The sequence below is a fragment of the Cloeon dipterum genome, chromosome 4 (assembly GCF_949628265.1).
Source record: "Cloeon dipterum chromosome 4, ieCloDipt1.1, whole genome shotgun sequence".
NCBI lineage: Eukaryota > Metazoa > Arthropoda > Insecta > Ephemeroptera > Baetidae > Cloeon > Cloeon dipterum.
In genome coordinates, this window is record NC_088789.1 from 16,374,502 (window position 1) to 16,396,412 (window position 21,911).

The following is a 21,911-nucleotide window of genomic DNA, read 5'->3' on the forward strand; positions in this document are numbered from 1 at the left end:
TTTCAGAGTACTAAAATAACCGAACTGTCCATGTTTGCTCCACTGCTTTCTTTGAAATGAATGAGAATTGTTCAATCCAAATTTCGCTCTTCAATCAAAAATCTAGAGATATCTCTAGAAATAAAAAATAGATTAAGGGCAAAACAAAGACACTTGAGTAAATTTTTTTGAATTTAGATTAATTTTTTTTATAAAAATTTCTAATTATGAATATTTCGTGAAAATTAACAAATTTTCGTCAAAAAGTCATTTTAATACAAAATTAAAAATGTATGTATGTGCTATAGTATTTGTAAGTGAAGAATGAACTCACAATAATATAAACCTAAAAATGCTAAATAAAAATAAAAGAGCTATTTAAAAAAATGTATCTTTCAACAGTGAGCATTTATTGTTTTCCAGACTTTTCCTCCAACGGCACGAACCGAGCTTCTGAAATATTCATTTTGATAACGATGTTTTTCAGCCTTCACTCATTAGTTAGGCAACAAACTCTCGTGTCTGCAGCACAGAGCGATATTGCGGTGCGTTACTACTACAAAATAGAGCATTAATCGCGATTAAATGAGAGAGGAGAGATGCCAATCTGGCGTTGTAATAACGCGCGCGCCAAGCAGCGATAAAAGGTCGTTGATACAATTATCGAGCATTCCGCCGAGGCGAGCCGGAGCAAGCAACGAGATTTAATGAAAACACGCAGATCGATTTCATGCCTTTGTCTCTCCGGCCCTTAATGAAGCAGCACATGAGCAGCCGAGCGCGCAGAAATCTCAATTTATAGAGCACGCCGTCTCGTGTTTTGCTTGCTATCACTCATGTTATTGCTCAGACACGACAGATAAAGAGGCTTTTATTTATATGTATGTATTATTACACACGCGCGTTCCAACCAGGGAAATTAATTAAAAGACAAAACCACTCATTTGTGCCTCATAAATAATGCAGCAATTGATTCAATTCATTTGCAATCGCTCCGATTCTTCGTGATCGCTATCTGTGCGCAGGGTTGATGGACGTACGTGACGGACGGACGTCCGTCGGCCAGCCGGCCGCGACTTATGCATCCTCACGCACGCCAATTTGCATTGAGCCTCGCGAGCTGTTATTACGCTGCTTTATATATTGTTCCTCACACCCGCGTCGGCAGTTTCGGAGAAGATCAGGCGCAGACACGCGAATCTCAAGAGTGGCAGCTGAGTGATTGGCTTTGCGAGAATCCCCTTGACGTTTCGAGAGCTCATCCCACCGTCAAAATTCGATTCCGATCGTTTCATGTAATTTGCCAGTTTCGTGTTTCGCTGCCTTTTTGCGCGAGTTTGTTTGTGTGCATATATAATACGCAGCAGAGTGCTTTTTACTTAATTAAACGGTGTCGAGCCGGCGCATGTCTCGTCCATCGTGTGGCCTACATATAATTAGAATCGTGCCAAACGGAAGAAAATAACTTAAAAAATATGCGCGGCGCTACACATCCGAGACATTTAATTTGTATATTCTGAGAAAATGGGCGGCGTATACAGTTACAAAAGTGTAACGTCTAAAGTGGCCAATTTGTTCGCTAATTAGCGATTAACACACCTACGTCACAATCTTGTGGCGATGGAGGTGAAGGAACTGTTCGAACGAAACTTTCCACCGATTCCTGCTTGGAATACGAACCGAAATTCAGACAATGGAAACGAATCGTTCATTTATAATTAATTCCCTAATTGAATTTCCACAGACAAAAAGCGTTGCACATCAAACAACAATTATTCTTCTGAAAGTAAACGCAGCTGCACGCGTTTTGACCGAGCAACTCTCTCCTGGACCGCGACGAATCGCGATCTCGTAGTCGAATCACGCATTTTTCCTTCTCATTTGCGACGCAGATGAAATTTCCTTTGTTTTTCTCTATCTGTTCGTCCGTGATATGGTTGAACTGTTTTGCATACCAAGTGTTGGTAAAATAGTTTCGGGAACAATACTATGCTCACTCTTGGGTGCTCTCAAAACTCGGGCCCAACCCAAACAGCATGGTACGAACAAAATGGATCCGCACCAGATTATCAAACAACGCACTTACGGGCCAGTTTGATATGCACACGTCTCATCTGCATTTCAAATCTGCGCTTGCCTCCCTCTCTGCGCGGCGGTATTAAAATGTCACAGGTGAATAATAACCCGTCTGCCGGTGCTGTTTGAACATCGCACCATCCATTCTATGAATGAATATGACACGTGATGTGTGAATTATACTCGTACACTGCCACTAATGTAATTTGGAATCGAATTTGAGAAGCGATGGCCATAACAGTGGCTTCATTACTGTGCGGTGACTACAATGAACATGGCCTTTCTCCTGCAGCCGAAATTCCGAGCATTTTTGCCCCCGTCTTTGTATAGAAATCGAACCGCGCACCGCACTCGGTCGGTGTCATTAATCGAGGCAGAGAAAGCGATTTGCGTGCTCCAAATAAAGTAATCGAGCAGAGCGGAGGTAATTCAATTCAAAGTCAGCTGGCGCAACTTTTACTTTTGAGGCGTGCGAGGCATTGAACTGCAAGTGTAAATAAAAACTTGCATCCGATCCAAATGGTCATTTCCTGCGAATGCAAAACAAGTGCCGAGAGAAAACCAGCAATGCATCTTTCATGGAAACACGTGCAGCTTCTAATTAATTTAATCGTTTAGAAATCAAGACGAACCGGGTTATATCGTTTAATTGCGGCAAGATGAATTACTTCTGTTGATTTCGGCGTCAACTATAAACACGGTCGCAGTCCTTTAATTTCTCCTCTGCTCAAATTAAAGCATTTAACTGTCACGAATTCCAGCACTCTGACGGCGTTGGACTACTTTCGACTAAAATAACGCCCAAAATTTGTCGGAATTGTGCAAAAGGATTTGAGAGAAGAGGACAAATCAAAATCGGGCGGAAAGTAGGAATCGAATGAAAGTCTAGTCTCGTGCGAGAGAATTTGGCCAGCGAGCGCTTCGCTTCATAAAGTCAATAAATAATAATAGGCGGCGGACGATCGTCAAGTGGGACGACAAGGAGGAAAACAGCATCCCAGCGCGGCGGGTCACTTAGAGGATGCTTCCAGCCAGAGGTGAAAAGGAGACCAAGCCGAACGTAAATGTGTTGCTTGCTGCTTTGGTGCGAGAGGAACGAGCGTTCTAGCCGTTACGCGGCCTACTTCCATCATTTTATCACACAGCAAGCAAGAATGAGCCGAGAGCAAGCGTTTGTATTAAGTGAGTATGTGTTCAATTTAAACGCGGCACGAACGACAACGCGCCGGATATCTCTGGGGGCCTGCCTCTTTTGTGTATTCACACAGACCGCTAGCTCCTCTGATAAAATTCAATTGCGGTCCTTTTCATTAAATTCTGTGGCTACTGATAAAGTGCTGGAGTGCGTGGATTTCTGTTTGTGTGCCAGAGCACTGCTCTGTTTTTGAGTGAAAAAGCAGATGTTGGTCAAAGATTGCAGTATTTCTAGATTTTTTGCTGTGCTTTGCGCGTGGGAGATATCTTTTTCTGCTGACTCAATTGAAAAGAGAGCTCGGATAAAATTCACGAATGGTATATGGTTCTGCCAAAAGGTTTAATTCGTTTGGCAATAGCCCGTGATAATTTTGACATTATTTTTAGCATTTTTTTTAACTGACTCGAGAGAAACGTATTCCGTCATCCATCCTGTTAAAAAATACACACAAAGGCAAGCCATTTAAAAATTTTGGTTTATTTTTGCTCAATTGTTCTAGTTTATCAAATTTTAAAAATTATGTAAATTTTTTTCTGCGCTGTTACTTTTGTTAGGGAAATTCCAACTTGTGCGTTGATGTTTGATTGTGAAAAATACATTGTTGTGGTTGGCATTTTGGTCAAGTATGACTAAATTTTAATTAGGGATATTAATATCTTCACAATGAAATATTAGATATTTTCATTGATTCTATATACTGATATCGCCCTTCACCCCTCAGCCGTGATACTGAGCTGATGGAGCTTCCCGTTTCATTGTGTTGGCTACAATTCAATTGTAAATTGTTAGCTTTGGTAATTCTTTCTCTGCGATAGTCCAGAGGGGCGTCATTTCCATCTTTCATTGCCACGTGCATGAGAATATCCTGCAAAGTGGAGATTGGGAATTCTCCTTTTAGTGACCGTTCCCCCGAAATCCATTACAACGAGAGTGCTCATACGATTTCCGAATGCATAATTTAGCAGCTCAAGTGATAAATCCCAGCAGGTGCCTTGCATGTGCGAGCACGTTTTTTGTTCTCTCTTTTTGGGCCAAAAGCAGCATAAAAGTGGGTGAGCAGACGCCTGGATCGCGATACCTGGAAGCTGAATTTTCAGGCAAGCTAGAATTAGCATACCATTATCATTTCCTCATTTTTCAATCACGAAACATCTCCAAAATCGACGCTGGCACGATTATTGCCGGTGCGTGTCTCCTATTGTGTTGAACAATTATGCTTTTTTTCTTTCTCTGCTTTATCTCGCTTTTTGGGAAAGAGTTTAAACTGGTCACGACTACCTTAAAAATTTCCTGCGGCTTTATTTTTATGTGACTCATATGGCGTGAATCAGAAAGTAAAAAAGGAGCTGAGCACCTTCAACTACACAGCCATTGTCGATTTTTCGGTTGCTTCTGCTGCTGCCTGCTAGCCAGCCAGGCAGCGAGGGAGGCTGTAAAAAGGCAGCCAGGTTGTGGCCTTCGCCAAGTGCAATTTCCAGAATTCAATGTCACACACGCTCGGCTTTGTTTGCGAATTTATCACGGCCAGTGTGCTGTCGACCGGTTGATTGGCTTCAGCTAATTCCATTTGCAAATTAGAATTCACCACACCACCATAGCTATTGTTGATTTTTATCTCTAGTTAATTGCTGCGTTTTGGTATGTTAACTGCCTCCTTTTCATCATGATTTAGGTTTCAAGCAAACCAAGGCTATGAGCTTGTGAATCGATACAAAGGCCCGCTTAAAAAACTCTTCTCTTCCGTTTCCAAAACATATTGCTTAAATGGCTGTGTTTTTTAGGGACGATTACATTTACCATGTTAAGAAATCGGGGGAATTACGACACATTTTCTCGCCGGTCGCACCTTGGCACTAATTTTGGTTATCACTTGTCGCCTTTTTCGTAACACGGTACTAAAATATTTACCTGTATCGTTCGTGTGTCGTGTTATGCTTGCAGGTGTATCCAATCTCGCAGCGGTGAAAAAACGGCACAGCAATGCGGGCGCGGCGTAATTCGCGATTAATCACTGCACTAAACGCACCAAACTCACTCAATGGGCGGTCGAATCGTCGGAAAAGCACAGCCTACACCCTCAGTCGACGTAGGGGGCTTCGTGGGGGCGCGGAAAGGGCGACTCGGTGGCCGAAATGACGGTTACTCGGCGAGCGGCGAGCACAACGCCGGGCGAGCGTCGTGGAAACGGACAAAAGACTGACTAACCTGTTGGACGAGCTCACTCGCTCGCTCGCTCGCTGCTGCGCGTACCTTCCACCTTTGGCAGGTAAGCGGCGTTGCCAAACTATCGAATTCCATCAGGCCGCGACTCGGTTTTTTACTTTTTTCAGTTACAAAGGCGGCCACGCTCGCTGCTCCGCTGCGCCGACGATCCTCCTCGCTGCCTCATGTTTCCCGCGCATTCAAATTACTGACCCTCTGCTAGCTTTTTGCTCTTAAATTTCTTTCAGGAAATCTATTATGCATGCCACGCTGGTTGTTTTGCTGGCCGAGCTGCAAAAACTGGAATTGATTCTGTCTGAACGATTTTTTTCACTTTAATTGCGTTGTTACGGTTTTTTCACGACTGAACGAGATCTTGTATTAGAGGTGGTCATCTATCTTGTAATTAACAGCTAGTTTCAACAGTAAAGCTGTATATTTTTTATGAAAATGTGGGATAAATGAAGTGAATTTTGAATTATTTCAATAAAGTTAAATTTATTTCAATTTTACCCAGGAGTGAATTTATTGAAAAAACCTGACCGATATTAAAAATTGCAAGATGTTAAATAGAAAAAAAGAATCTCTAGATTTTCGCGCTCTAAGAAAATGCGCTCTACGTGCCATAAATTGAGAAAGATATTTTAGTTTCATCAGAATTTTGTAAATATTGTTTTTATTGCTTCTTACTTAAGTTAATAAACAGTTTCAAATTACATTCGAAATATTACTTTTTGGGATTAAGCACGTATAGGATTTTCCTAACCCTTGATTGCCTTTGCGCTAACCATAAACAAACAACTTTATGAATTTCTGTAGTAATACTATCAGGGTGCATTGACTCTGGTTGGCGCCTCTTTGTATTGTTAACATTTTTATTCGTTTTATCTTGCAGACCTTTCAAACTGCCGTTTTTTCATGCTGGTAAACTCTGATTAAATAGTTAAAGTTTACTTGATTTTCATTGGAATTTTATTTAAAAAGTAAGAAAAAAAATCTGATCGTTATATCAAATTTTCAGGAAAGGCACAAATAGTTCTATCAGTGGTCTGAGGATCTTGATGGAAATTATTTAATAAAACTAGGCCTTATTTGACCGATAGCGCAATTCTATCTCACACGCCGACTTTTGCACATTTTCTAGTATTACGGGCACTTGAATTTTATGTTTTCTCCAAATTGGTTCAAATGGGCCGTAGAACAACAATAGGACACCATTTGAACTCGTCTCTTTTATTGACCTTGTGGGGTACTGGGTTGAGCCAAAAGGAAATGCATCTGGTTCCTTTGTAGACGTAGATTTAATCCATAATTAAGACTGTAAAGTTTTACATAATAAATATTCACGATAAAATCTCAAAGGAAAGTCAATATATAAACAATTAATTAACGCATCAATATGCGAGTCGAGAATAACAATAATTATTATCACAGTTAAATACAATGCTTACCCCGGTATAATCTTCGGGTCTATAAGTTATTACAAGCGTCATATATGCGCACGACATTATACTCCCGGCCGGAGAGGTAAATGCGACATGACCGTATGCGTGCGTAGGTGAGCGGTCAGTGAAGGTAAATTATACAGGGCAAATGAGAAAAGCTTATCACAAAGAATAGCGACATCTATAGGTTACAAACTGAGTTAACGCGAGTGTGAGCGGGAACCGCTACAACCTCAAAGTGATAAGTCAAAAATCAAGGCCACTAAAATCAAATTTTCAAAATTAAACTGATTTGAAAACTAAAATTCATTTTATTTTTAATTGTGATAATGCAATCTTGCAGAGCGCAAAAAAATTAATCAGGAACGTCAAAATCTGGTGTGGCGTTTTGCCTTAATTTTTATCATAAAAATTGGTGGATTTTAAAAAAAATGTTTACACGCTCAAATCTCAGATTATAAAATGATCTGATCAGATTTCCAAAAGCCGCACACCGTTAAACTAGTTTTAACCTCCTCTTGTTAGCCGAAGTAGTCATTAAGAATGCAAACCCTTCAATCCCCTAGTTTTACAAATTGGCCCGATTTCAGTTAAAAATTAAATATAGATCCTTAGATCCCTGCCAGAACTATGTTCATTTCCTGGACATACGCTATATCAAAAAATTAATGAGACGAAATTAAAAATTTTGTATTTCCCAGGGCAATTGATTTTTTCTATCAATAGTTAGAGAAGATAATTTCTTATTGACTTGCTGATTTTTAAATAAAAAAACGACCTGCAGCCCAAGATCGACGAGGCTATAAAATAGCTCATTGATGAAAAGTTGAATAACCTTCATTCCTACAAATTGCTTTTTAAAATATGAAGAAGAAATAACCAATGGCTAAATTCACGATTTTCCTTTCATCTGAGCGTATCAAATACTATCACGCCACACGAATTGTATTCATCGTTATTTATATTTATTTTGAGACACCTTCTCTCCCATCCTTTATCATATATTATATACGCAGCTGTGTGGGTGAGAAGAATACCTGCTACGCAATGTTGCAGAACGAAATCTTTGACATGCGAGGGGTTCCATCATCCTCTGATTCAATACTTTCTTGATCCAATGCTAACAGTGTTTAAGCCGACAAAAACGTCGGCGCTGGCGATGCAAGAATTATCAATCCTTGGGTGGAAATAATACCGTGATTAGACCGCTTGATGTGACCCTGATCGTGCTTGTGCGTCCAAGCTAAATTACACAACAAGCTGAGCAGAAGACTAGTGTTTGATGTGTTGTTAGAAAACAAGAGCACATTCCAGACTAACGATGCGGATGGATGAGATGTTATCTCCGTTGATCTGAATTCTGAATGGACTGCTTCATTTCAACACGAAATGTATTCCTTGAAATAAAACTTTGATTTCCCAAATCCACCTGCGGTTAATGGAAGCCTACACTGCCATTTAAATTCTCTTCAAACAATAATTATAAGATTATCAATGGGTTAGAAAAGCAGCATGTAAATTTCATGAAATTTAATTTAAAAAATATAGGACATACTGCAGATAAATACAGGGAACAATTTTTTTCTCTAAATTATTCTTTCGGTGCTTTCAGTGGTTGAGTGCCTTCAAATAAATTCTCAGTCGCGTAAGATGATTGAGGTTAATGATTGGATGTAATTCCCACGCTCTATGTTTTTGAAACTTTTGAAATCCAACACCAAAACATGTCGAAAAACGAAACTTTAGAAAGCGAATGGGATTAATTTGTGGGCGGCTTAAAAAATTGTGGCCAGATTGCGACCGCGAGCAGGCGGGCATCGAGAATGGTTCTGCATGTCAAATGCGGTCACAATTTATCTTTGCTGTCTGTCTAATTTTGGGCGACCATCCAGCGCGGGTCGAGAGTCAATAAACCATTCTGCGCGGTTGAGTTCATAAAAATGGAAGGCCCCTAACACCCTAAATCACGCCTTTTTGTAGCACATCATAATTTTTGAGCAGCGGGTGAGCAAAACGAAAAACGTGTGGAATTTTACGACTCACTGGAAGGTGCTTTAACGCATAATTTTGTCCCCAGGTGCGAGAGGAAAACGAGGCAGCACCATATTGATTCTGCACTGACCTACCCTTCGTACATTCCTCTGCTGAAATTCTTTCGATATAAATGGACTATCATTTTTAAACTCTCTCTGGGGAGAAGCACAAATGTTTGGCGCGTAATAGGGGCGCAGCGAGTCGCCTCGATAAAACGTATTCGAATTCTATATGAGACTAGCGCGACGTTGGAACAATTTCGTTTGGGGAGAATTTTTACAGCGGGCTCTAAAAATTGAATCGGCTGGATTTTATGGCTCAGTTTCCCGACTTTGTTTAGCAATTATGTGGTTCAGTGATTCTTTTCATTGATGAAAATTTAAAATTCAACGGGTGGCCAAAGTAAAGAGAAAATATTTTTCTGCGTCTGTTACTCTTTCATATCTATATGAAAAGCAAAAACAAAAAAATGGAATGTCATTCAGTGGGCCTGAAAGCTAGAGCATTAACTTTGTTCTTTGTGTAGATAGGCATCTAAAATAGCACCATCCCTCTATTGTGTCCTTTGACTTGACGCGTTTCTTTCATGTGAATGAATGAGCAGCCAGCAGCCACTCGCTGAGCTACACTTCATTTATTCTTTCCAATACACAATCAGACGCACAAAACATATTTCCTCCCCTTCTCCGACAAGGTCGCACTTCCTGTGGAGGGAAGCCCCCCGCAGCATTCAGCTGCATATTCAAGAGGCGCCAGGAAAGATATAAAACACACTTTGTTCTTTTACTCTTCCTTTGTCAACTAACTTTGCCCTCCAGCAATTCATAAGTCCATTTTCTGTCATAAAAGATAAAACTACATTATTTTCGATTTTTAACGCATTTTTTGTGTACTCTATTAAACTTTTACAAATTGTGTACCCGATTACAAATTCATTTTAAGGGGAGGAAAACATTTTTTATGGGGAGGAAAACAGTTTCCATCGCCCAAATGAAATACCACGAGCTTACAGCGTCTTGATGCAGCATATTCCCCCAGCGACAACTTTTCACCCCTTCAGCATGTATTTCTGAGTCAGCAGCAGCCTATTCCAAAAAACGCGAAAGTGCACCACATGCATTTCCCTTGAGAGTGCTGCCGAATCATTTTCCTGCTTCGGTTCTATTGGGTCAAGCGGGTGTTTCCTGTGTGTGCGCAGTTTCTCCCTCTGCGCCTCAACATATGCGGTTGTTTTTAATATGTGCAGCGCCTAAAGCAAATCCTTCAGGGCGACGAATTGCGGATGCAGCAAAAAGTGGATAAAGATTTTATACATTAAAAATGTGACGCTGTGAAAGACAAGACGCGCATTTATTTAAAATATTTTAAACGGTGGTTTCCAGGGAAAGAACTTGCTTTTTTCTCCTCTGCATGCGATTCTTGTGGAAAAGTTATTTCATGCATGTGCACTCTTTGCTGAAGCAAAATGAAAACCGTGCTTCTCTGCACTTATCTCGAAAGAGAGCGTACACTCTCTTGTGTGCACATTTCATACACCCGCTGTGCTCAAATAAGTGCACTCTATGTATCTCTGCAGAGATGGCAGACATGCTTTGAAATTGCTTTTCCTACATTTTATTTCAAGCCTGAGCCGACGTCTGGTGAGAAAATGCATTTCAAAGACAGGCAAGGAAATCCTCTCGTTAAATAATACAAGACAGAATTTCTCTCTTAAATAAGGTAAACGTTTACGTCGATGAATCCTCTTACTCGCGCGCACGGAAATGACTGTTTTCTTCCACAACGTATTTAGTGTTGAAGCCAACGCTTTCATTGCAATAAGGCACTGTGCCACCAAAAAACGAGCAGCACCCGTTAAAAATGGACATTCTACTTTTATTCATCCTAAAAAGTCAAGTCGGATTTAAGTACTATATATAAGTTTTTTATGGATAAGCGCTTCTTGGGCTTTTGTGTGTGCTGCCACATTTTTATTCGTGGAAGGAGAGGAAAAGCGGCTGTGCTCCGTGAAAGGAGAGAAATGAAATGCCACGAAATTCCCCGGCGTAAAATATAGGCGATGTTTAACTTTTGGTTCTAGAGGTGAATTCCTGCTTTAGGGAAGCTCCCTGAAAGGAAGAAGAAGAATATTACTGCGAGCATTATCTTTACGAGACGCATTTTACTGAATAGCGGCTTTTTGTACATAGAGCAGACACTAAATTAATGGGCTGCTGGAAGAAGTGTTTCTTTCTACCAAACGGTCTGCTTTTTATCACTGTTATTAAATGGAATCACATTTATTCTTGAAATAAAGTTACGAACGCGGCACTTTGCTACACATAAATATATTGAAATTACGCATTATAAAAACATTCCTCCGAGGGTTAATCGTAATATTTCTGACAAAGAGGAAACTGACATTGAGTTCAGAGAAGAAATTTACGATGTTTCATGGAAAAGCCTAATTCCCAATTCCAAGGTGACTTTTAAGAGCGGCGTTCTTTTGTCTTGTTCACTTTCAAATTCATAAGAGCAGCAGCAATTTCGGAAGAAGAAAACAAAAGGGATGTAATAAAGCAGTTGAGATTCTCGCAATTGTCATTATACACGCTCGGCTCGCAGCATTGGTCGGTTCCGTATTTAAGTGACATAACAATTGCCTCTCGCGCTGCCTCGACGGATGAAAACCACACATAAACAAAACAGTGTCCGTGACATGACTCGAAATAATGGTAATTCTTGGTAAGTGATTCTCTTAAATTCTTTTCTCCGCTGGGAACGCTTTTGATGCCATACACACGATTGTGCTTTATTCAGGAAGAATACATGTCAGTTCAATTAAAAGTTTAGCATTTTACATTACCTTCCTATATCCTGGATATTCCACCAACAGTCAAAAAAGATTCCTTGAAATAGCTTAATAAAGTGATTTGTTCATGTTTCTTCTGTGATGGTCGCGAGCGTATTTTTCGATCCAATCGGCGTAATTAATTCGTGTAATGCAAATTATATCACAATGTCAACGAAAACTCGCTTCTTTGCCACATTTTCATTTGCCCATTTCCAAGCGCTGCACCCCAGCCGACACCATATTCCAGTGCGTCAAGCGAATCTGGCTTTAACGCACGTGAAGAAGAAGAAAAAAAATAATGTACGTGATTTAGTATTCGAAACAAATCAAATCATATTTTAAAATTTATCATAAAATATCATTGCTAAAAGAAGCACCTATAGTGGTTCCAAAGATATAAAAGCGAGGTGTGCACAAGGCAAGTGGCAAAAACAGACAAAATGTGTTAGGTTTTACGAGCAACGTGCGTGTGTTGATTAAAACCAAGAACGTTTGCTCCACACTGTCAAGCTTTACGGAAATCCTTTTTACCTTTGGCGCACAAGAGCAGAGAAAAAGCAGTTTTTACTTTGAACCAACCTTCATTCCTTTTTGTTCAAGAGTGGCTTCTACTTGGTATACGTTTTGCTTTTTGGCTGCTGCACGGAAAAGGCTTAATTTGTTAAAACCGAGTTGAGTCAGGCGTAGAATTTAATTTCAAGGTGCGACCATGCGTGGTCGAGAGAACAGAACTATTAATAGAAGATTTCCCCAGCGCGAAGTTTAGTCTCCGCAGATCTAGCAGCCAGCACCTTTTGGGTCGTCGGTGGGGACTGTACAAATGATATTGTTTGGCAACTCCAATAAATAACGAAATGAGGAAGGCAAACATCGGCTTTATTGGATTTTATATGCATGGTGGTTGGATTTATGTCTCGCACTTCGGCGTCTGGCTATATTGTTCAGCCAGCAGATTAAACCAACGCCAGCGATCCAGAGACAGTTTAGTGAAGAAAGCAAACTTGAAGCCAACTCTCTCGTTTATTTGTCCTTTTTTCTTTGTAACTCCACCGAAAACTGATAACGAAAGTAGATAAATTATATTTCCTTGGGAGGCTCAGAAATGGTTGATTTTAATTTGATTCGTTGGGCGTAAAATTCATTTTAAATATAGAGATGATGAAATATTACAGAGCATCATCTATATATATGCTTTCAATTCATTAACATAGATGAGTGACAAAAAATAGCCAAAATTAATCATGAGTATATTTACATGAAGTTGGAGAGTAAATTAAACGCGTCATGAATTTGTATTTCTTAAGTCAACTGAAAAAGCAGTTCCATGAAATTCACTCAAAAACGGATTCTTCAAAGTTAAAGTGTTCCAATAAATGATACAAACAGACTGGTTAATATGGACCCCTTTACTCGATTTGAAACCTCGAAGGACGAAACGACGTGGGAGCACTATACTTGCATTTCGGCTTAATCGCTCAATATAAATTTCCAATCCAGCTCGCTAATCCCACTCCCCATTAAAACTAATTTTCCGCCTCTGGGCTGGTTGCCGCTGCGATGGAGCTCGGGTATATTCGCGTGCGTGATCAAAGCCCGCCTTTAATCAAGCAGAATCGAGGCTGAGCTAATTAATGCCGTCGAAAAGGGTGTTTGTGTTTTTCACCGTGCATATCAATTGCGCTCCTGGGCTGCCTTAATTTGAGTCAACCGCACCGCAGCAGCAGAAGCGAGAAATTCCCCTCCCTCCTACGCACACTTCTACCTCTCGGTGAATTTCCTTACTTAACACGCTCTAAGATCAAATTTATCATTTTACATCGCACCATCGCGAGTCAAAAAAGGTGCAGAAAATCGGTTGGGATCTAAAGGGCTGTGCATTAGTATACATGAATTTTCATGTTTCAGTTTCCTCATTTATGTAATTAATTTTAAATGATATTCAGCAAAATGTTGTTGTAAACACTGCTAGTTTGATTTCGGTGTGTACAGCATTGTATATTTTCTATGCTATATGAAGCCGGAAGGCAGGAATTAAAATACAAAATTTAATATAGCTTTCATTCAGTTTAAGAAACCAAATAAATCCTGCATAGCATCGTAACGAGACGAAGCGATTCCTCTTCATTTGTTTTAAAATCCAGCGCACTATAAATGAAATTCGCGAAAAGAATGATACAGCAAACGTGCAGTTTAATTCATAAAAGACCATAGAAATAATTAAGTCATTTCTTGAAGCTAAAAAACTGCATTTAAATATAGAAAAATTGCACAATTTTTAATTCATTAATAGAAAAAAGGTGAAACTAAATTTAAAAAAACGATCGAAATGAGGCCCATCCTTAAACTAAATCAAATCCACATGTGAAAGTTTGGAAATACATATTTTCATTCAGTAAATTAAGTTAATATCTCATCCGGGAATTACGGGAATTTCCAAACATTCTACTGAGTTAAAATAATGCAGAGAACGCAGCAGGGGAGCGTCGGGTTGCGAAACAAAGTTGTCTCTCGTGCTCGCAGCAGACAATTCGGGTTGAAGGGCGTATTATTTGGATTTTAAATGAGCACGCGAGCATAGATTAGGGCGGAAAAATAACAAGGAGGTGGCTGGAATGCATGTCAGTGGAGCGTGGTGCAGAAATGAGAGAAAGGGTTGACGAGAGCGGAATGTATCCATCCACCCTGCATGCATGCACGGAGCTCCTCCAGTGCTCATTATTTCGCGGGCTCATGAGACGGCCCAGTTGGAATAATAAAAAGCGGTGGGTGGGTGGTGTGGGGCTGGGACTAGGGTCGGGGGGCAGCAACGCGCGCGCGACAGCACCAAAGAGATGAATAATGAGAACGAGGAACGACTCGCTATGCTCTCTCTCACAAGTGGCGCTGTCAGAAGGGCTCTTTACTCTCTTTCTCGGCCGAGTGCTTGCTTGCTTGACTTAAAATAATCTGGAATTATTCTTTTGAGTGTACGCACTCGTGTGGATGAGGTGAGAAAATATACTCGCTCGCGCTTTGGACTCGAAATCACCCCAGCTCGGGTGGGTACAGGTGCAGTGTCATAATTAATTAATTACTCGCCGATTAATTCACGTGCACAAAGGGTTGGAGTGGCCGTTTTCCTCAAGAGCAGTGAAAAGAAGGTATTTTTCTACCCAGAGAGAGGAGAATTCTCGAACAAAACGCGTGCAGATTTTTCCCCGTTAGCATTAGAATTTATATTCGAATCTTTTGGAGAGAAAAATTCCATCTTTGTATATTTAAATTTATGCGCCGCTGAGGAGGGGCATATAAATTCAGTTTTAGGACAAAGACAAGTATCCCAGGTGATTTCTGGATGGCTCGGAAATAAACTTTGGAGCCTGTGTGTATTTCGCACGTGTTGAAAACAAACGGCAAAAAAGTTGCGTGCAAAGATTTTTTAATTTGCATGCTGAAATCAGAAAAGCCCACACAGTCCTTTTTCACGCCACGCTGAGCAGCTAAATCAACTCGCTGCGCAAATTCCTCTGCTTTTTATATTATGGCGTCAGGCTAGCACACGATTATTCCACTATATACGAGCGTGGTGTGCGTCGTGATTGCATGACACTTCCCTAGAGGAACATTTTACATTGTTCATTCTTTCTCTGTCGCGATTTGTACGATGATTCATGGTATGCTGCTCTTTCTTCCTCTTCCAACTCACATGCAACCGTCGGATCGAATATGTGCAGAGAGCCCAAACGCTGACGTTGCCATTCGTAATTTAACAGCAGACTAGGTAGGCAACTGTTGTGTCGCGTCTGTGAAACAGGTTGCATATATATCTAGCAGCAAGGCGTGCTGGAGCGGCAAAATGTTTTTTCCACACAATTAATATTGGTTGCATTTTTTCGTTCAATTATTTTCTCTAGCAATTATTGTAACCCTCGAGCAGAAACGAATACGAGCACCCTTCTCGGTGATTTATTGACAAAGTGCCACTCTCAAGAGTTGCAGAGGTATGAAGCTTGGTCGCGCTGCCGGAAATTGAGAGGAAGGTGCGGTTAGAGGCAAAGTCACTCAGTTGGTCAACGAAGTGCGACGTGCCCAGTTGGCGGCGGGATCCTTTCCTTTTTGCCAAAAGACAATGGCTCTCTGAGCGTGCAGAATCTGACGCTTTTGACATATAAAAGGCCGAAAGAGGTGAACCACGAAAGGAAAATTACCTGCGACTTTTCTAGCGTGCAATAAAAATCGAAATTTTGTGATGTCGAGTCTCGGGTGAAAATATTTCCGAATTTCTTGCAATTCTGACCAATTATTAGTGATTGTCGTGATTGTTAAAAAAAAACACTAAAACATATATCTCAAGAATCTGTGGACGTAAAAGAGAGATCCGTTCATATTGCTTAATTTTTTGGTGCTCTTTACCATTAGGAATGATTATAATATAAATTTGCTTGATTCAGTAGGTCATAACAGGAAACGGTGAAAATGTCTAGAGAAATGGGTTCTACCAAAATTACATTTGAAACGCTGTATTCAACCGCAATGAACGCAAGAGTGCCACAGCGCCAGCACACCCACGAATTTTCTCGCTAATCAAGTGTGCTGGCGGTAAATCGCACCACACTCTGCCTGACGCGCCCCGAGAAGGTTGATAGCCGAGCGAAAGGCAGCAGTCACAGTCGCGAGCGTCGCCCAATTTGCCAGTTTAGCTCCAGCTTTCGGTGCTGACGGCAAACCTCTGTTACGGAACGTGTGTGTCTGCCAATTTTAAGCTTTAAGCTGAATACACGACAATTTCTACCACGCACAGCACGCTCGATGGGGAAATTTGCATGAAAATTACCCCAGCACTACTATTGTCACTGAATTTCAATCTTACGTGATAATTGGCTGTCGGCACCTCACAATCCGTCACATTCAAAATGAAAATAATGGCCCTAATTGGTTTGAATTAAAATGTCGGTTTGAGTTTTAATTAATCAGTTGTCAAATTTATTTTGAGGTTGTTTTATTAATGATTTTATTGCATTGCAGATGGTGAGATGAATTAATATTAATAATTATTTTATTTACTGGATAACAAACAATTTTATAAAATAAAGATGGTCATACTAATTTCGCTTCATTAATAATTAAATTTCCAGTCATATTACTGCCCAATCTGTTTATCATATTTAAATGTTAAACGATAATTAATATCATCAAAGCGCTGCTACAAATTTAATGCTGTTGCAGAGCAAATAAAATCTGATCAGTGTACAAAACTAATTTGCAATACATTTAGAATTGAGTTGCGATCTACACCGCCGCTATCAATCCATCTGGCTCGTTCGCAACAGCTCCTAATATGATTGCTGCCGTGTAGCTTTTAGCACGCTAACGATTTCCAATATAGAAATCCGATCATGCCGGACAAGCTGGAGCAGAAAATGAACCGCGCATCAGTTACAACGCTGAAAGAGATTTGATCTCGCTCTAATGATTCGGAATTGCTTTATCTGTAGGCGGGAGGGTGGCCCATCCAACCTTTCTCCCTTTCTCTCTCCTGCGCAAATATACACCGCACAGCTCGCAACGGGACAATCGCTCTCATGTTATTATTATTGTTAGACCTGGTCATATCGCCGTCTGCCGAGGTAAGGTTCGTGCGAGGAAAAAACGTGCCGTCTTTCTATCCTCAAGCAGCACGCCACGTACGAAGAGGTAAATGCCCACGGCTAGGGTTGCCAGGCCCTGCCAAACGAGACCATCCTCTGGGGAGACGTGGTGCCATGCTGAGAAAAAATTAAAAGTTATGGGGCGTCCAAGCCTGATGCCTTCTGGGTTTAATAGTTGGCTTTTTGGCAAATATTTTCCCACTACTGCCCTGTTTAGGAGTCAAGTGGCAACCAACTTCCCAACAAGAAAAGCAGAGGAATTTTGCTGCACAGCAGCAGGCAATGCGGACGCGTTGCACACGCCAAATCAGAACACACGGCGAAATTTATTCAAAGTTGGCAGGTACGAAATGGGCTAGCTGTGCGAACTAGAGAGAAATCAGTGCCTGGCACGAAGCGTTGCTCATAAAATTCCGGCAGAATGCCTGTGAATAGGCGTGTTCATGAAATATTTATTTGGCCGGTGCCAACAGTGATTGAAAGAGCGACAGAGCCTGTTGTTTCAAACAAGGCGCAAACAGAATTGGTAATCTCAAAAGGGAAACCTTTGAGCATCTAAATAATTGCGCAGAGTGGACGTAAATCTCGATTGACAACATCCGATTCAAGATTTATTTCCCGATTATAAACTTATTTATTCTTGCTTATAGTCAGCAAATAAAAGCAGGAAAAAGTAATATAGGTCTAGCAAAAATGATAAATCACAAGAAGAGTAATTTCTCGCCGCACTGAGCCGCAAAATTCGTCGAGCAAAAAAATGTTGCATTGCAAATTTAAATTATGATCGGATTGTTCTGGTACTCACCCCGTTTCCTGCTGCGCAAGGTGACTTTCCTGGGGGCCTTGGGCGCTGGTGGTGGTGCGACGGTGTAGCGGAGAACAAACTTGACTTCGTCCCTGTGGCAGCCCCATTCCTGCAAAATCTCCAGGGGCCTGTCATCCTCACGCAGCGTGCGCTCTGCAACATCACGACGCAAAATTCGCTTTATTATTGCGTTTGTGCTGGTGAGCAAACACGAAGAGTCGCAGAATTAAGGTCATCAGCATTTTGCCGATATCGGGCCGCGAGCAGCAAAGCGACGCCCCGGCTGTCACCGGGGAGTATCCTGCCTTTGAGAACTCTCGCAGTTCTGTTTGTATCGACTTTGAGAGACGAATTATTGATGCGAAATATTTCCACGGTGGCATGCGCCTCTCTCAAGTCGTAAAATGTGCACATTTTCTTTATCCACGCAAGGGAATAAACTTTTCCGTTTAGCTCAGAGGAAGTGAGCAGGTCGAGTTGCTCTCATTAAATTTATAAAAGGCTTAGATTTCAGGCATGCTCGGAAGATTTTACGGCCTGCTAGCAAAGCGGGAATGGAAAATTTTCGATTTTTAATGTTGGCCAATCCCCATCCTCCTGGAAAAACTTCCACGCTGGAGCCTTATCACCTTTTTCAACCCATCCACAACGCCAGTACATTAAAACTCGATCATTCGCCATTCAGACAGGCTCAGCACTCGTCGTATCGCACCTTTCCCCGTCATTTTACCCCTGCTATGTATTATTCAGCTTAGCCCTTGCGAGCATAAAAAGGCCATCACACTGCTCAGTCAGCTCAAAACGCAGCACCCGTCGTCACTGATAATAGCAGGCTTCGGATTCAGCGGTAGGGATCAGGTCTGGCCTAGCAGCGATCCTTTGCTGATAATAACACTCTTAAATGGACCCCACCGCTTGCCACTTAACCACCTAATCGATACGTCATTCCAAATGAGCAATAAAACATGTTTGGAAATCGTAAGCTTATACATAGTGCAAAATAATTCTAAAATGCCATTTTTTAGAATCGAGGCCTAGAATTTAAAAGAGCGGATTCTTTTTTCCAACATCCAATCGTTATGGGATCCAATAAAATCGATTCTAAAAGTGATCTGAACAATGTTTCAAACCGTATGATAATGATGAATTCGTCCGAACGTCTAAATCAGTCAAAACCCCGTAAAAAATCATAATCGTGCTTCCATTGCAGAGACACAAGAAGTTTACTGGGTTTACTATGATGGTTAACGCTGTCACACAAATCAGTCTAAATCAAGAGTAAAAACCGTCTGAAAATCCCCCCTCGTCACCAAAAAAAGAGCTAGGTATTATTTTAAAATACCGAAAATATAAGGGAAATGTCATTTCGTCTAAATAAATAAAAATTTCTAGGGAATTTATCTATGCAAGTCGCGTTGGGCATAAAAAAGTTCACTTCACGTCGAACGTTTTATCTGCCTTATTGAAGCGAAATGGAAAAAGCTAGGAAAATGAAAACTGTTGGCATTATTGCTTTCCTCTGACGCAGTTGGGATATAAACTTGGCGCAGATCCGACTAAGTACACGCACAAAACAAAATCGTCGACGGTTAAATTTAAGAGACGAGCCATTACTTCCATCAATTCTGGCAAGAGTAATTGCCGCCCGTCGCCGCGCTGGCCTGGCGAAATGCTCCGAGTGCTGCATTATTTTTTTAAACAATCGCTGTCATTTTCAGCAGAGGCCCAACCCGTTGCCTTAATGGTGCGCGCGACTAAACAATGAACTGCAAAACAAGCCAGCCTCGAAATGACAATCAGAGAGAGAGAGAGAAAAAAGAGAGAGAGAGAGAGAGAGAGAGAGAGAGAGAGAGAGAGGCAGGAAAAAGGCATTAAAATGCAAGTGCCGTCGTAAAGTGCCTTCACTTTCCGTGAATTTTGAATTGGGTACTCACTGAAATGCATTTTTCATAGGAAATCGACGTCGATTGGTGCCGCGGCCGTGATTTCCACTGGCGGCCAGCAATACACCTTCAGCGGCGGCGAAATCGACTCTGAATTAGGGGGAGTGGACTCAGCGCGGTGCGCTGTTAATATTAATAAAATGCACCCCTACCCCCGCTACTGTGTGTTGCTCTGTTATTCGTGTATATTTGGGCGCATTACTTAAGGTGGAGCACGGTGTTCGTGTGCGCATACATATGTAGGCCGGATCGATCCGAACATTATGTCACGCGAGTCAGCCGGCGTAAGACTGTCTGCAGAGCTGAACGAGCGCCGGCCCTGATGGTCGACTGACTGACTGCCTGGAAAAACTGCACGCGATGCTAAAGCATGTATTGACTGCTTTGTGTTTCGCCATACTGTTTGGAATTGTGCTATCGTGAGACCAGACACATATTCGTTCGGTTCATTCACGATTCTGGTCGATTTGGTATGAAATAAAAATAAACTATAGCCATTAAATCATGGCTGCATAGGCAATTCAAACCCAATTTAGCTATGGAAATCGGTTCTTATTTAGATTTTATTTTTAGGATTCAAGACAGTTGACTATTTTTTCTGAGCTTTGGGGTCATCAAATGAGCTCAAAAATTCATTTTTAAATCCCTTTCAAATCGTTTAAAACTCTAAAACATCCAAAAGTCAGTATAGGTCTTGGGAAACACACGATTGCTCTAGCCTTTTTATATAGAATGAATGTTTCTCCAACTACGAATATATGTTTTTCAATTTTCAAAACATCTTTCTTAACCTTTCAAACAGTTTCAACTCTTTTTTATTGAATTTATCCAATTAGTCGAGCAAAAATCCAGGCAAATAAATCATTCAAAATTCCTTCCATTTTTTGGTGGTTTACAAAAATATGCACATATAAGTATTAAAAAAATTTACTATGTGTCATTTGAGGTTGCAGATTGAATTTAAAATAAATGATTTAATCATTGTAAAAACTGTGGGTTTTATGTAGGTTAAATTCTATTTATTTTTAAATCATGCCTGCAGAGAAACAATCTTTAAAAGTGAACTTCCTAGTAATATAACTATAAATAAATATTTTTTCTGTAAAATGTCTATTTAAGCAGAAAGCGTTCAAATCCCCGATATAAAACCGTCTAAATTCAACAAGTTCGTCTTATATACAGACGACTTACAATTAATTTTAAGAAAATTCCCATTATTAACCTCTAATGGTTCCATAACTTCAACTAAATCATATGAAAAACTTCTATCAGGAAAACGAAAGCACCGCTCATTTGAGAAAAAGTTCTCACGCGTACAATTCACTTTCATATCTCATCCAGAGCTGGCAAACTTGCACTCCATTTCTTCATCATCCTCCTTAAAAAGCTGCTTAAGAGCCGCCATTTAAAAGTTTTTGCGGTCGCAACAGTTACGAAACAAACAAATTATCCCAGAGGACACAAGCAGAGCGCGTCTCGTCTTGTGCAGTATTTGAGCAAACTTTCCTCGCAACCAAACTTTTGCAACTCTCTTCTCCATGTGCTTCTTTCATCTTCAATTGCCTCCGTCTCTTAGTTCGCTTGAGTAGTTCTTGCAATAATTATACATCTCTCTTGTTTGCGCAAAACGTACACAAACAAAGTAGCAAACGTTTATTATTATAATATGTATAAGCTGGTGTGAATGTGTTTACTTAAAGTACTTTAGCAAATGGATACGGGGCACAGCAAACACGCTAAACCGACATTCGCGGAATGAATTTGTATATCCT

The 21,911-nt window shown here is 40.7% G+C and overlaps 1 protein-coding gene across 4 annotated transcripts in view; it reads right to left on the reverse strand.

The window, feature by feature from the left end:
* The window catches only part of ASPP (Ankyrin-repeat, SH3-domain, and Proline-rich-region containing Protein), a 110,421-nt gene that overhangs the window by 69,234 nt on the left and 19,276 nt on the right, over positions 1-21,911 (reverse strand). For 2 of the 4 annotated variants that reach the window (XM_065489828.1, XM_065489829.1), the window contains exon 4: positions 18,197-18,349. In XM_065489828.1, the coding sequence (XP_065345900.1) occupies positions 18,197-18,349 (153 nt within the window). Of the gene's footprint in view, positions 1-5,158; positions 5,435-18,196; positions 18,350-20,130; positions 20,241-21,911 lie in introns of those variants that run through there. The other 2 variants (XM_065489830.1, XM_065489834.1) reach the window with 2 other exon arrangements.